We start from the raw sequence: 16,328 nt of genomic DNA on the forward strand, positions 1-16,328 counted from the left end.
TCCTCAGTCTTGTTTTTCCAACTGATAACAGCTTTTTGGGTGTCTTCCAAGATGATTTAACTCCATACCCAGATGGCTCATCATTAAAACGCAGACATGCTGCTGTGGTAACTTTAGGTCTGGATGCTTCATAGCCTCCAGGAGATTCAGTTAAAAACAATAATGGCAGTAAAACTATAATGACACCTGTACAATTACTTGTGTACAAAAGTGTACTTGAACAAACGACTGACAAAAAGGAACTGTTTAGGTACAATGCCCTGCCTATCAATCAACATACTGCACTTTACTGTAGTACAGTGTAGGGTTGTTCCGATACCAATATTTTGGTACCGGTACTGGTACCAAAACGTTTTTTTCAATATTTTTTGATACTTTTCTAAATAAAGGGGACCACAAAAAATTGCATTATTGGCTTTATTTTTTTTTTTTTTTTTCAGATAACGGTACATTAAACATACGTTTCCTATTGCGAAAGAAGAACAATTTTGTCCTTAAATAAAATTTGTCATTCTAATGTTTTGTCAAAATGATTAAGAACAAGCGGTAGAAAATGGATTATTAATATTTTTGTTCATTTACTGTTAATAGCTGGTTATTTGTTTTAACATGTTCTATCTACACTTTTGTTAAAATATAATAATCACTTATTCTTCTGTTGTTTGCATGCTTTACATTAGTTTTGGATGATACCACACATTTGGGTATCGATCCGATACCAAGTAATTACAGGATCATACATTGGTCATATTCAAAGTCCTCATGTGTCCAGGGACATATTTCCGCGCAAAAGACGGGCCGACGACCAATCTACATGACAACTGTTGCGTGTGCGCCACGCAGAAGTTAAAAGAAATTATGATAAACAAAATATCCCAGAGCATAGAGCAGGATTGTGAACGTTTACAAGGTCTCATGTCAATTTACAATCTGCAAAATGTGTCTGTGTTGACCGACTTCCTTTTTTTAGTTAGGATATTGATAGCCAAGGTAAATCTGGCTTTGCATTTGATAGGCACGGGGACTTGCAAATGATCATCCTTGTATCGTCTGGCTGCTTTTAACAAATCATTTATATGAATAATGATTTAGTATGGGAGGAATGCCAGGAATGTCACCAAAGATGTATGACCATGCACAATCAAGCATACCTGAGTCGAGTGGTTCTGAGTTGGATACAACATCTCGGCTATGAGAAGTTAGCAACCTTGGAACTCACTGTAGAAAGGCCTAACGACTATCGTCAACTCCAGGTAACCATCCCCAACACTGCAGATGATCAGACTGGCACATAGTGGAGGCCCTTAGGGATATTTTCCTTCACTTTTGTCTAAAAGCACCAAATTTGGCACAGGTGTAGCTCAGGGCATACTTAAATGATTTAGCTAGGACGCCCGCGCTGGTGACCTTTGGGGTCGCCGCAGCGGCCAATCAAATATGGCCGCCACTTGTAATAGCTTTTGTCTCTAACATTTGAAACAGATGAGCTACAAATGTAAACTTGGTGTCTATTTCATGTGTTTTGACAATTAGAAATGTGTTGGAATGCTCATTTTTATTTTTTGAGTGTGTCTAGACGCCTAATTTGCATATTTCCAAGTGGTGTTTTGCTATTTTGAAGACATCCGACGTAACTTGGGCATTGTTATGAGTAAAACCTGGTGCAACATGCATGATTCCTTTCTAATGTTTATATGAAATGTCGGGGGGGGGCTGTGGTTGTGACATTGGTTTTGCTTAAAGGGCAACTACTCTTTGGCTACTTGCAGGGGAGGCCACATGGAGGCTGTCTTCTTCTGTCCCTTTTTTTATTTTTTTTTGGGGTGGTGGGGTTGATGTTGTTTTTGTTCACCAATTACAAACCCCGTTTCCATATGAGTTGGGGAAATTGTGTTAGATGTAAATATATATACGGAATACAATGATTTGCAAATCATTTTCAACCCATATTCAGTTGAATATGCTACAAAGACAACATTTTGTGAAATTAAGCCATCTAGCTGACTAGTCCTTTGCCTTCTGGGTAGCCCTTTATTTAATACAGTGTCATACTTGACAATGGTTAAGCAATCCATTAAAGCTGAGCATGTAGATTCTGTTACAAAAACATATTAACATTGTGCTGGACGAATAAATATGACAATAGTTGAGATTTACTTGAGTTACTATCTTTTCGTTACAATAGATTTTTGTTATTTCCTCTATTCATAAAAGCAGGAGTGTGAATGTCGCTCCACGCTATCTAAGAAGGGACTTGTGTCATTTTGTAATAGCCAACAGTGGACCTCTGTCATTACATACAAAGAAGTTATGTTATGTAAATCAACAGACACAATGCATTCCTTTAGCTGTAGACTAAGCACACAAGTTTGTAGTTGTAAAAAAACAAAAACCTTATTAAGTTTAGAAATTTGTGTTCATGTCTTTTGTGAAATTAAGCCATCCTCTAGCTGACTTGTCTGTTGTATCTCAGACAAACTTATGATTTCTGGGCCTCTGTCCTATATACCATGCTAAATTGTTCTCTGGCAATATCCAAAATAGCAAGTTCTGTTGTTGCTATTCTTAGATATATAACTTATAGATGTATAAGCTGTAAATACAACTCACTCAAAAAGCCACAATGACAACATTGTTGGGGCAACTTTACTTGCAAAATAACACTATATATATATATATATATATATATATCATAATTAGATTCTTATGATCTCTTAAGAATCTCTCTCTATCCATTTTGCTTATTTATTTCTTACTCATCCATGTTGGGGTGTGAATGTCACTCTATGCTATCTAAGAGGGAACTTCTGTCATTATGTATCAGCCAACAGTGGACCCCTGTCATTCCATACAGTATAAGTGTGGACCATTTTCTGTAATGCAAATCAACAATTCTAATGCATTTCTTTAAATGTAGATTGGGGACTGACGAAATTGTAAATGTTTTTAAATATTTGTTCATTGATACAAATGAATAGATAGGTTTTTGTTGGACTGTTCTATTCCTAAAAACACACTAACAAATCAAGTTTGACGAATTATTATTACATTAGTTGAAATTATTATCTTTTCCTTACAGTATATATAGTTATTTCCTCTTTTCATAAAAGCAGGAGTGTGAATGTCGCTCCACGCTATCTAAGAAGGGACTTGTCATTTTGTAATAGCTAACAGTGGACCTCTGTCATTACATGCAAAAAAAGTGTGGAACTTTTAAGCTGAGCCTTCATATTTTGTTGTTTGCATGTTTGAAGAGACTGGTTTTCTTTACTAAGTAGGATGTTTAATAGCCCTCTACAATCTGAATAACCCTAGTGTCCAAATAACTCTAAATTAAGTCTTTATTACTTAGAATATGCTCCCCGTAGTGTCCAAATAACTCTAAATTAAGTCTTTGTTCCTTATAATATGTTCCACTAGTGTCCAAATAGCTCTAAATTAAGTCTTTGTTACTTAGAATATGTTCCCCTAGTGTCCAAATAACTCTAAATTAAGTCTTTGTTCCTTATAATATGTTCCACTAGTGTCCAAATAGCTCTAAATTAAGTCTTTGTTACTTAGAATATGTTCCCCTAGTGTCAAAATAACTCTAAATTAAGTCTTTGTTACTTAGAATATGTTCCCCTAGTGTCCAAATAACTCTAAATTAAGTCTGAGGCTGCAGGCCGTTCACACAATAGAGCAGGGGTCACCAACCTTTTTGAAACCAAGAGCTACTTCTTGGGTACTGATTAATGCGAAGGGCTACCAGTTTGATACACTTAAATAAATTGCCAGAAATAGCCAATTTGCTCAATTTACCTTTAACTCTATGTTATTATTAATAATTAATGATATTTACACTTAATTAATCGGTTTAAAAGAGGAGAAAACACGAAAAAAATGACAATTAATTTTGAAACATAGTTTATCTTCAATTTCGACTCTTTAAAATTCAAAATTCAACCGAAAAAAAGAAGAGAAAAACTAGCTAATTCGAATCTTTTTTGAAAAAATTAAAAAAATAATTTATGGAACATCATTAGCAATTTTTCCTGATTAAGATTAATTTTAGAATTTTGATGACATGTTTTGAAAAGGTTAAAACCCAATCTACACTTTGCTAGAATATATAACAAATTGGACCAAACAAAGCCAAATCATTATTTCTTCTACATTTTCCAGAACAAAAATTTTAAAAGAAATTCAAAAGACTTTGAAATAAGATTTAAATTTGATTCTACAGATTTTCTAGATTTGCCAGAATAATTTTTTTGAATTTTAATCATAATAAGTTTGAAGAAATATTACACAAATATTCTTCGTGGAAAAAACAGAAGCTAAAATGAAGAATTAAATTAAAATGTATTTATTATTCTTTACAATAAAAATAAATTTACCTGAACATTGATTTAAATTGTCAGGAAAGAAGAGGAAGGAATTTAAAAGGTAAAAAGGTATATGTGTTTAAAAATCCTAAAATAATTTTGAAGGTTTTATTTTTTCTCTAAAATTGTCTTTCTGAAAGTTATAAGAAGCAAAGTAAAACATTAAAGAATTTATTTAAACAAGTGAAGAGCAAGTCTTTAAAATATTTTCTTGGATTTTCAAATTCTATTTGAGTTTTGTCTCTCTTAGAATTAAAAATGTCAGGCAAAGAGAGACCAGCTTGCTAGTACATAAATAACATTTAAAAAATAGAGGCAGCTCTTTAAGTGCTGCTATTTGAGCTATTTTTAGAACAGGCCAGCGGGCTACTCATCTGGTCCTAACGGGCTACCTGGTGCCCGCGGGCACCGCGTTGGTGACCCCTGCAATAGAGTGTTTGAAGCGACGTGTGTGAATTGGGCATGAACTTCCAGCTCTGGCCAGCAGAGGCGCTGCCAAGTATGGACTAAACACTCACACACTTTCAGGTCCCCTCTTGGCAAAAGTTGAGAAAATGCACAAAAATGTTTTAGGCATATTTTTAGCTTGATTTAAGGCATGACCAAGAGGGGACCTGAAAAATGTCCCCTCTTGGCTCGGCGGTCCCCTGTTCGTGAAGGTGTTACGACGCCATAGTCCCCTGTTGGATAGGTGGGCAAGAACACACACACACACACACACACACACACACACACACACACACACACACACACACACACACACACACACACACACACACACACACACACACACACACACACACACACACACACACAGAAGGCCTAGACAGGAGGAGGACAGAGTGTAGGTACACAGAACATCAAAGGGTCAAATGTGCGAGAAAATGAGAGCAGACAGTCTTGCTGCAGTTTTGTGTGCACTCCCAAGCTGCACAGGTTTTAATTTATACTTACGGTAATACATTACAATTGTTCTTGCACGCCGTCTCCTGTCTCAGCATCTTGGGATCACGCCAACAATGCCAAGCCAAAACATGACACTAATATGACTTTACATGACATCCATGCAGTGGCGTGTCCAGACTTTTTTTTCAGGGGTTGGACCTAGTGAAACCGTAAAACAGTCAGTCTACCCCAGACTTGTTTCTTCAGCATTGTCCACACATTTAAGTCAGGACTTTGGGAAGGCCATTGTAAAACCTTAATTCTAGCCTGATTTAGCCATTCCTTTACCACGTTTGATGTGTGTTTGGGGTCATTGTCCTGTTGGAACACCCAACTGCACCCCAGACCCAACCTCCGGGCTGATGATTTTAGCTTGTCCTGAAAAATTTGGAGGTAATCCTCCTTTTTCATTGTCCCATTTAGTGCCCAAGACATGGGTAACTTACACATCTGTGAAGGCACCATTAATGCTGAAAGGTACATACAGGTTTTGGAGCAACATGTGTTGCCATCCAAGCAACCTTATCATGGACGCCCCTGCTTATTTCAGCAAGACAATGCCAAGCCACGTGTTACTCACAGCATGTTTTAACAGCACGTCAGGACACAGATAGACAACGTCACTACCGGAGGAAGTAAGGACTTCAAAATAAATTGACAAATGATCCCAAAACTAACTATTTGCTGGAATTATTACAAAACATGCATTATTTAATATTAAACGTTGATATGATAATGTTGCTTGGATGGCAACATATGTTGCTCCAAAACCTGTATGTACCTTTCAGCATATGTGTAAGTTACCCATGCATTGGGCACTAATACACCCCCATACTCTCACAGATGCTGGCTTTTGAACTTTGCGCCTATAACAATCCGGATGGTTCTTTTCCTCTTCGGTCCGGAGGACACGATGTCTACAGTTACCAAAAAAAATTTGAAATGTGGACTCGTCAGACCACAGAACACTTTTCCACTTTGCATCAGTCCATCTTAGATGAGCTCGGGCCCAGCGAAGCCGGCGGCGTTTCTGGGTGTTGTTGATAAACGGCTTTTGTTTTGCATAGTAGAGTTTGGACTTGCACTTACAGATGTAGCGACGAACTGTAGTTACTGACAGTGGTTTTCTGAAGTGTTCCTGAGCCCATGTGGTGATATCCTTTACACACAGATGTCGCTTTTTGATGCCGTACCGCCTGAGGGATCGAAGGTCCGTAGTATCATCGCTTACATGCAGTGATTTCTCCAGATTCTCTGAACCTTTCTGATGGTATTACAGACCGTAGATGGTGAAATCCCTAAATTCCTTGCAACAGCTCGTTGACAAAATGTTCTTGAACTGTTGGACAATTTGCTCACGCATTTGTTCACAAAGTGGTGACCTTCACCCCATCCTTGTTTGTGAATGACTGAGCATTTCATGGAAGCCTGCTTTTATACCCAATCATGGCACCCACCTGTTCCCAATTAGCCTGTTCACCTGTGTGATGTTCCAAATAAGTGTTTGATGAGCATTCCTCAACTTTCTCAGTCTTTTTTGCCACGTGTGCCAGCTTTTTTTAAACATGTTGCAGGCATCAAATTCCAAATGAGCTACTATTTCCTAAATATAACAAAGTTTTCCAGTTTGAATGTTAAATATCTTGTCTTTGCAGTCTATTCAATTGAATATAACATCTATACCAACGACCACCCAATGGACCAGAACACTGAACGATTCATCTATGCCAGGGGTGTCCAAAGTGCGGCCCGGGGGCCATTTGCGGCCCGCAGGTCATTTTTTAACGGCCCCACGGCCCATTTTCAAATACAATTTAAAAAAAATTAAAACATAAAAAGTGGTATGAAAGAGCAAACAGGTGAACTGTAACAAGAAAATGTTGCAATGTTTACTCTAATAACACAAAGCTGCCATGCAGGCTGTTTCTTTCTTTAAAAAATAATGAATCAAAATCAATGTTATTATGAATTATTGACCTATCCAAGGCTCCAATTACGTCACATTAGATATTGCACTTTGAGATATGTTTGGGGGAAAATGTTGCATATTTTGTATTTGCCATATAAAAAATTTAGCTGTTTTTTTTTTTAAAGAAGGGCCTAAAACGAACAAACAAAAAACATAAACAACAATAAAACTTATAATTGACGGATAGATCTGAAGTTGATCTTGAGATTATCGTGTTAAAAGTAAACAGTAAAAAAAAATTATAATTTATTTTTTAACACTTTAATGAGTAGGACCCTTTTGGTTCCCCAATACATTTTGTGTGATTTGTTTTTAAGTGTCATCGCTCAAAAAATAATAATGAATTAAAATCAATGGTGTTAGGAGTTATTGACCTTTTTAAGGCTCCAATTATTATATAATCTCAAATATTCCACTTGAAAATTTTATTGGGTGAAAATATTGTATATTTTGTGTTTTTTCCATAAAACAGGGTTTTCTTTGACAAAAAGAGCAGACGACTTAAACCTTTAAAAACTTTATATTGACAGATAGACCTAATGTTGATCTAGGGATTTAAAACTTGAATAATAATAAAAAGAATAATACTGAATAATGACACATTTTTTATATTTTTTTTACCAAAACCCTTCGGGGTCCCTGGGATCAAGCCTGAGTGGAGGCCTAAATGTATATTTTTTATACATATATTGTATTGGTTTTTAAAATAAAATAATATCAAAATGGCCCCCGCTTGCTTTGATTTTTCGGTGTGCGGCCCTCTGTGGAAAAAGTTTGGACACCCCTGATCTACGCTGACGACCTCTGTGTAACATCTCAAGAGAGTACGTTTGAAGTGGTAGAAGCAAACCTCACCTCAGCCCTAGATGAGCTACTCCTCTACTACGAGCAAAAACATCTACACGCAAACCCTGCGAAGACCCAAGTCTGCTCGTTCCATCTCAAGAACCGGGATGCGAACCGACCTCTTAACATCAAATGGTCTGGAACACCACTAGAGAACTGTACCAACCCTGTCTACCTTGGCGTACGTAACCCTGGACCGCACCCTCTCCTTCAAGGAACACATCAAAAACACCAAACTGAAAGTCAGCTCCCGAAACAACATCTTACGGAAACTGACAAATTCCAAATGGGGAGCCACAGCACACACACTAAGATGTGCTGCTTTGGCCCTGTGCTATTCCTCGGCGGAGTATGCATGTCCTGTCTGGGAGAGATCAACCCATGCCAAGAAACTCGACCCAGCACTGAACAACACCTGCCACTTGATCACTGGTTGAATGAAGCCTACCAACCTGAACAACCTACATCTCCTCGCTGGCATTGCCCCTTCAGACGTGAGGCGGGAAGTTGCCAGCCGAGTAGAGTTCACAAAATCTATCAGTGATGAACGCCACCTCCTCTATGGATGTGAACCCTCAGCCCAACGTCTGAAGTCAAGGAGAAGCTTCCTCAGCAATGTCCAGCCCCTAACAACATCTCGGGAAGAAACCAGACTCCAGCTATGGACACAAAGACTAGAGAAAGACCCTCCTCCTATTGACATGGGAATCCCCCCTTCTGAAGACCTGCCCCCCGGGTCAGAAACACCATGGGTCCAGTGGAAAACACTAAACCGCCTGAGAACAGGAACAGGGCAATCAAAAGCTGCTATGGCCAGATGGGGCTACAAAACCGGCCCAACCACCTGCGAATACGGAGAAGAGGACCATACGATCCAGCACTGCCTTGTCTGTCCTCTGCTACCCAACCAGTGCAGCTTAAAAGATCTCACAGAGTTCAACGGCAATGCAAAAGACTGAGTAAAGAAATGGGAAACTGTCATATAACCACATGCTTCAAAGACACGAAAAGAAGAAGAAGCTTGAAAAGGATTTGCAAATCATTGTATTCTATTTTTATTTACGATTTAACACAACGTGCCAACTTCACTAGTTTTAGGTTTTGTAATACCAGTCAATCAATCAATCAATGTTTATTTATATAGCCCTAAATCACAAGTGTCTCAAAGGGCTTCACAAGCCACAACGACATCCTCGGTTCAGATCCCACATAAGGGCAAGGAAAAACTCACAACCCAGTGGGATGTCAATGAGAATGACTATGAGAAACCTTGGAGAGGACCGCAGATGTGGGTGACCCCCCCACCTCTAGGGGAGACCGGATGCAACGGATGTCGACTGGGTCTGGCATAATATTGTGAAAGTCCAGTCCATAGTGGATCTAACATAATAGTGAGAGTCCAGTCCATAGTGGGGCCAGCAGGAGACCATCCCGAGTGGAGACGGGTCAGCAGCGCAGAGATGTCCCCAACTGATGCACAGACGAGCGGTCCACCCCGGGTCCTGACTCTGGACAGCCAGCACTTCATCCATGGCCACCGGACCTGTGCCCCCCCTTCCACAAGGGAGAGGGGGGCAGAGCAGAAAAGAAAAGAAACGGCAGATCAACTGATCTAAAAGGGGTGGTCTATTTAAAGGCTAGAGTATACAAATGAGTTTTAAGATGCGACTTAAATGCTTCTACTGAGGTAGCATCTCTAACTGTTACCGGGAGGGCATTCCATAGTTCTCTATAGAGAAAACGCTCTATAGCCCGCATACTTTTTTGGGGCTCTGGGAATCACTAGTAAGCCGGAGTTCTTTGAACGCAGATTTCTTGCCGGGACATATGATACAATACAATCGATATGCTCAGATATGGTAACACTATAGTGTTACCATATCTGAGCTACTGTGTAGAAATATGGGGAAATAACTACAAAAGTACACTTCATTCACTAACGGTGTTACAAAAAAGATCAGTTAGAATAATACATAATGTTGGATATAGAGAACATACAAACCCTTTATTTATTGAATAAAAAATACTGAAATTCCATGACATAGTGAATTTGCAAACAGATAAAATTATACACAAAGCAAACTATAACCTGCTACCCAAGAATATACAACAATTCTTCTCAAAAAAACAGGAGAAATATAATTTTAGAGAAAAACGTAATTTAAAACATTTGTATGCACGTACAACACTTAAGACCTTCAGTATATCAGTATGTGGAATTAAATTATGGAATGGATTAAGCAAAGCAATCAAACAATGTACTAATATGATCCACTTCAAGAAACTCTTCAAACTTAAAGTGTTTACAAAGTACAACGAACAAGAACCATGACACACATTCTCAATTTATTTTATCCATCCATTCATTCATTCTCAAAGTAATCTTACTTATCTCGTCTTCACCAATTATTATTATTAAATTATTACTATTATTTATTTATTTATTTTTATTGTGATTACTTATGGAGTATATTGTGAATAAATTGTGAACAGGAAGTGAACAAAAAGTTTCAGCAACTGTTATGTAAAGAAAAGGGGTAGGATTAAATAAGCTCTGCTTCTTCCTACTCCTTTTCGAACATGTTGAATAGAGAAACTGGAAATTGTGATGTATCATGTTGTATGCTTGCATGTTCGAAATAAACTCAAACTCAAACTCAATATAGCTAAAATAGACATTTACATTATGTGTTGCCTTTATAATAAAACTTATATAAGACTTTTAAAGTCATTTTGATAGTAGGCTAATATAACTAATATAGACACTTACATCATGTGTTGCCCGTATGTGGGCTCTGTACCGAGGATGTCGTTGTGGCTTGTGCAGCCCTTTGAGACACTTGTGATTTAGGGCTATATAAATAAACATTGATTGATTGATTGATGTGTTGCCTTCATTATAACACCTATATACGGCTTTTCATATTTTGCGGCTCCAGGCAGATTTGTTTTTTTGTGTTTTTGGTGCATTATGGCTCTTTCAACGCTTTGGGTCGTTTTGGGTTAGATCGCGAGTGTCCGCCATGAGATCGGTAGGTTGTGAGTTCAAACCCAGCTGAGTCTATAAAAATGGGACCCATTACCTCAGCATCAAGGGTTGGAATTTGGGGTTAAATCACCAAAAAATGATTCCCGGCCGCGACCACCGCTGCTCCTCACTGCTCCCCTGACCTCCCAGGGGGTGAACAAGGGGATGGGTCAAATGCAGAGGACAAATTTCACCACACCTAGTGTGTGTGTGACAATTTAACTTTAACTTTAGATTGCTAATAACCGTGGCGACGAGGATGAGATGGTGTCCCCCTGGATTTTTCCAATGAAAAAAATGTGCTTTGGCTCAAGAAAGGCTCGAAAAACTCTGTAGTAGAGTTCCAGCTCGGTCCACACTCCACACCAGAAGGTGGCGGTAACGCACACTGTAAGGTTGCTTGCCAACCGCCATTAAACCAGAGAAGAAGAAGACTGTCATTGCAGTGTCCCAGTACGCTGTAGCTAATGCCAGGATACACATCTACACAAGAAAACACGCTGAAATTACCGTCATGACGTTGGACGATGTTCAAAGGTGGCACAAACGTCTATCTGCGGTTTATGCTTTGGGCGTGGGCATCATGATCGGCTCATACGGATATTATCGTTACACAGGACGCCACGACCCCCCAAGTAAGTGGACGTGAATAAGGACGCACACTCAACCTGATTTAGATTATTATTATTTTTTATCAGAACAATTTGTAGTTATATTAACTGGCGGTGTTAACTGGTGAATTGTATACCGGAGAAGTACTGTAATTCGAGATAATCAAAAACGTCAACAGGGGTCAACGCGCATGCGCAGCAACGTCCACATGGTACTACCACAGAAACGCCATTAAAACATACAAAAAGGTGAAATGTAATTTAGAAAATGTTGCCATGTTGAATAATAAAACAAAGCCGTTTTTTTCTTCTTTCAAACGGTCATTGCTCAAAACATAATATTGAATCAAAATCAATGTTTTATTATGAATTATTGACCTATCAAAGGTTCCTATTACGTCACATCAAATATTCCACTTCGAAAAATATCTTTGGTGGAAGATTTTGCATATTTTGTGTGTTTGCCCTAAAATATATATATCAATGATGAAATCGTAACATCGCAACACATGCCAATACGGCGGGGTTAACTTATAAAGTGTCTTTTTAAATTTCCCGCTAAACTTCCGGTTGAAAATGATGACGTAGGCGCGTGACGTCATTCGTTGACACCATTGAATCCAATACAAAAAGCTCTGTTTTCATCTCAAAATTCCACAGTATTCTGGACATCTGTGTTGGTGAATCTTTTGCAATTTGTTTAATGAACAATGAAGACTGCAAAGAAGAAAGTTGTAGGTGGGATCGGTGTATTAGCGGCTGGCTGCAGCAACACAAGCAGGAGGACTTTGACTTGGATAGCAGACGCGCTATCCGGCGCTAGCCGCCGACCGCACGGATGATCGGGTGAAGTCCTTCGTCGCTCTGTCGATCGCTGGAACGCAGGTGAGCACGGGTGTTGGTGAGCAGATGAGGGCTGGCTGGCGTAGGTGGATAGCTAGTGTTTTTATCATAGCTCTGTGAGGTCCCGATGCTAAGTTAGCTTCAATGGCGTCGTTAGCAACAGCATTGTTAACCTTCGCCAGTCTGGAAAGCATTAACCGTGTATATACAGGTCCATGGTTTAATAGTATTGTTGATTTTCTGTCTATCCTTCCATATAGGGGCTTATTTCTTTTGTTTCTATATGCAGTTAAGCCCGATGCTATCACGTTAGCTCCGTAGCTAAAGTGTTTCGCCGATGTATTGTCGTGGAGGTAAAAGTCACTGTGAATGTCCATTTCGCGTTCTCGACTCTCATTTTCAAGAGGATATAGTATCCGATGTGGTTGAAAATACAAATCCGTGATCCACAATAGAAAAAGGAGAGAGTGTGGAATCCAATGAGCCAGCTTGTACCTAAGTTACGGTCAGAGCGAAAAAAGATGCGTCCTGCACTGCACTCTAGTCCTTCACTCTCACGTTCCTCATCCACGAATCTTTCATCCTGGCTCAAATTAATGGGGTAATCGTCGCTTTCTCGGTCCGAATCGCTCTCGCTGCTGGTGTAAACAATGGGGAAATGTGAGGAGCCCTTCAACCTGTGACGTCACGCTACTTCCGGTACAGGCAAGGCTTTTTTTATCAGCGACCAAAAGTTGCGAACTTTATCGTCAATGTTCTCTACTAAATCCTTTCAGCAAAAATATGGCAATATCGCGAAATGATCAAATATGACACATAGAATGGATCTGCTATCCCCGTTTAAATAAAAAAATGTCATTTCAGTAGGCCTTTAAGCGTTAAATATAAAATATATGTATGCCCTGGCACACCATTATCATCATTTCATGACCCAAGCAAAACACTTTTTACACTTTTATACTGAAATAAATACACCTACAACTTATTAAATAAAAACATCGAAAAAACTACGACCAGCGGTAAAGTTTAGATCCGTGAAGGAAAGAAGAAAGTGAATGAATGTTTATAACTGAATACATTTACATATGCATACATTTGTTTTCTTTTGTAATATTTTTTTTAATGAATTAAGTAACGTTTATGATAACCTTTTTCCAAAACACAATATAGAATGTGAGATGTAATAGGATAATGCATACATTTGTCATTTGTTTTCAAAACGCTTACAAAAAAGTCCCTGGGACCCCATTTTGAAAATTCCTGGCGCCAACACTGCTGTCAACAGAGCAGAAAAAATGCTTTATTTAAATAAATATATTAGTTATAAAGCAAGTTCGAGTATCATTGGAAAATTTTCACCTAGTCCCGGCCTTGGCGTGCTGCCCGCCTTGGCACGCATATATGTGTCCTCTTTTTGGCATTTCAAAATATGATCAGCCTAATTAAAACATACAAAAGGAAACTTGCTACAAAAATGCTTCTAACGCATAAACGCTGCAGAATGAAAAAACAAACGTTAAAGAAAAATGCTGCAAATGATTAAAACACACAAACTCCCTAAACAACTGCAACTTCACATAACAAAAATAGTCCAGGCCAGGGGTCGGCAACCCAAAATGTTAAAAAAGCCATATTGGACCAAAAATACAACAACAAAAATCTGTCTTGAGCTGCAAAAATGTGAAAGCCTTATTTAAGTGTTATAATGAAGGCAACACATGATATAAGTCAGTGTTTTTCAACCTTTTCTGGGCAGAGGCACATTTTTTTCCATTGAAAAAATTCTGAGGCACACCACCAGCAGAAAACATTAATAAATGAAACTCTGCAGCCGATATTGACAATAAAAAGTTGTTTTCGTAATTGTTTGATATGAATTCAAACCATAACCAAGCATGCATCACTATAGCTCGTCTCAAAGTAGGTGTACTGTCACCACCTGTCACATCACGTCGTGACTTACTTTGAGTTTTTTCCTGTGTGTAGTGTTTTAGTTCTTGTCTTGCGCTTCTATTTTGTTGTTGTCATGTCATTTACAGATGTACTTTGTGGACGCCGTCTGCTCCACACGCTGTAAGTCTTTGCTGTCGTCCAGCATTCTGTTTTAGTTTACTTTGCAGCCAGTTCAGTTTTAGTTTTGCATAGCCTTCCCTAAGCTTCAATGCCTTTTCTTAGCAGCACTTGCATTTTGTTTATTTTTGGTTTAAGCATTAGAAATCTTTTTACCTGCAAACCACTGTCGTCGTTCCCGCACATCTACAAAGCAATTAGCTACCTGCTTCCCCCTACTGATACGGAAGAGTATTACACGGTTACTCTGCCGATCTCTAGACAGCACAGACACTCAACAACGGCACATTTACGGATTATAATTACTAGTTTGCAAAAAATATTTTTAACCCAATTAGGTGAAATTACATATTCTCCCACGGCACACCAGACAATATCTCACGGTACACTAGTGTGCCGCGGCACAGTGGTTGAAAAACACTGATGTAAGTGTCTATATTAGCCTACTATCAAAGGCTGACGCAAATCTTTGTAGACATAAATGTAGCATTGTAATTTTCATTCTAAACATTTTTGCAATGTTGGAAATCATTAGTAAAATGGAGGCTTCTCATAGGATGAGATAACTTCTGGAAATGACTGGCTCAAAATGGCCAACGGTATAGATGTGTGTGTCCAAGTTAAAGGAAACGTCAGGCTGTCTTCTTCTAATGGATTTATTACAATCTTTGCAAGCTGGGTAACGTTTGCTGTGGTCTGGAACAACATGGCGCACAAACAACTATGAGAAAGGCAGCCAATATTACATACAGATAATGTGTCATGCAAATATAAATTACATACACAAAGGACATAAGTAAAGGCAATTAAATGAGCTGAAATATACCTACAAAAGAGGCATAATGATGCAATATGTACATACAGCTAGCCTAAATAGTATGTTAGCATTGAGTAGCTTGCAGTCATGGATTGGCCAAATATGCCTGATAAGCACTCCAGCATATTAAATTCCATTCTATACCAACTTTATTTAAAAAGCCCTTTAGAAACAACCACAGTTGAAGAACAAAGGGCTGTACACCACAAAGAAATAGAGGCAAAGGACAGACTAAAAAATAACATTTTTAAACAGATGTAAAATACACATTGAAAAAGCAAATACAAATTATCCTAAGAACAATTTGTTAGTTAAAAAGTTTAAAACAGTTAAAAAAAAGTTAAAAACTGTTTAAAGTATATATCAAGAAAATCAACAAAGCTCACATTTGTGCATTCACGCACAGCATACAATGTTTGGTGGACAAAATGAGACAAAGAAGGAGTGGCATAAAACACGTCTTTCCGTGGCGGCATCGGAGAAAGTTGTACATGTAAACAAACTACGATGAGTTCAAGGATCGCTGAATTTAGTAGGACAAAACGGCGCTCGCCAAATAGTCTCATCAGTGAAGCATGTATAACATAAACAGTGGGGTTTCTAACAAATAGGAAGGTTTGTGACATGTTTATTCTCCTACAGAAACCATATCAAAACAAAAAATATATATTTTTCTTCATCTTTTTCCATTTTCACACATCTCTGAAAGAGGTCCAGGGAGCCACACTAGGGATGCGGCTCTAGAGCCACAGGTTGCTGACCTCCGGTTTAGGCCAACATTGAAATACAGTAGCGTGGTTGGCCCAAGTATTCATTAAAAAACTAGGCAGAT

The 16,328-nt window shown here is 38.5% G+C and overlaps 1 protein-coding gene across 1 annotated transcript in view; it reads left to right on the forward strand.

Annotated features, from left to right (window-relative positions):
• Positions 1–11,546: 11,546 nt before the first annotated feature.
• The window catches only part of LOC133633616 (small integral membrane protein 26-like), a 5,526-nt gene continuing 744 nt past the window's right edge, over positions 11,547–16,328 (forward strand). Inside the window, exon 1 of the mRNA XM_062026197.1 lies at positions 11,547–11,790. Within this exon, the coding sequence (XP_061882181.1) occupies positions 11,670–11,790 (121 nt within the window). The 5' untranslated portion in view covers positions 11,547–11,669. The remainder of the gene's footprint in view (positions 11,791–16,328) is intronic.

This window comes from Entelurus aequoreus, linkage group LG18 (assembly GCF_033978785.1).
Source record: "Entelurus aequoreus isolate RoL-2023_Sb linkage group LG18, RoL_Eaeq_v1.1, whole genome shotgun sequence".
Classification (NCBI taxonomy): Eukaryota; Metazoa; Chordata; class Actinopteri; order Syngnathiformes; family Syngnathidae; genus Entelurus; species Entelurus aequoreus.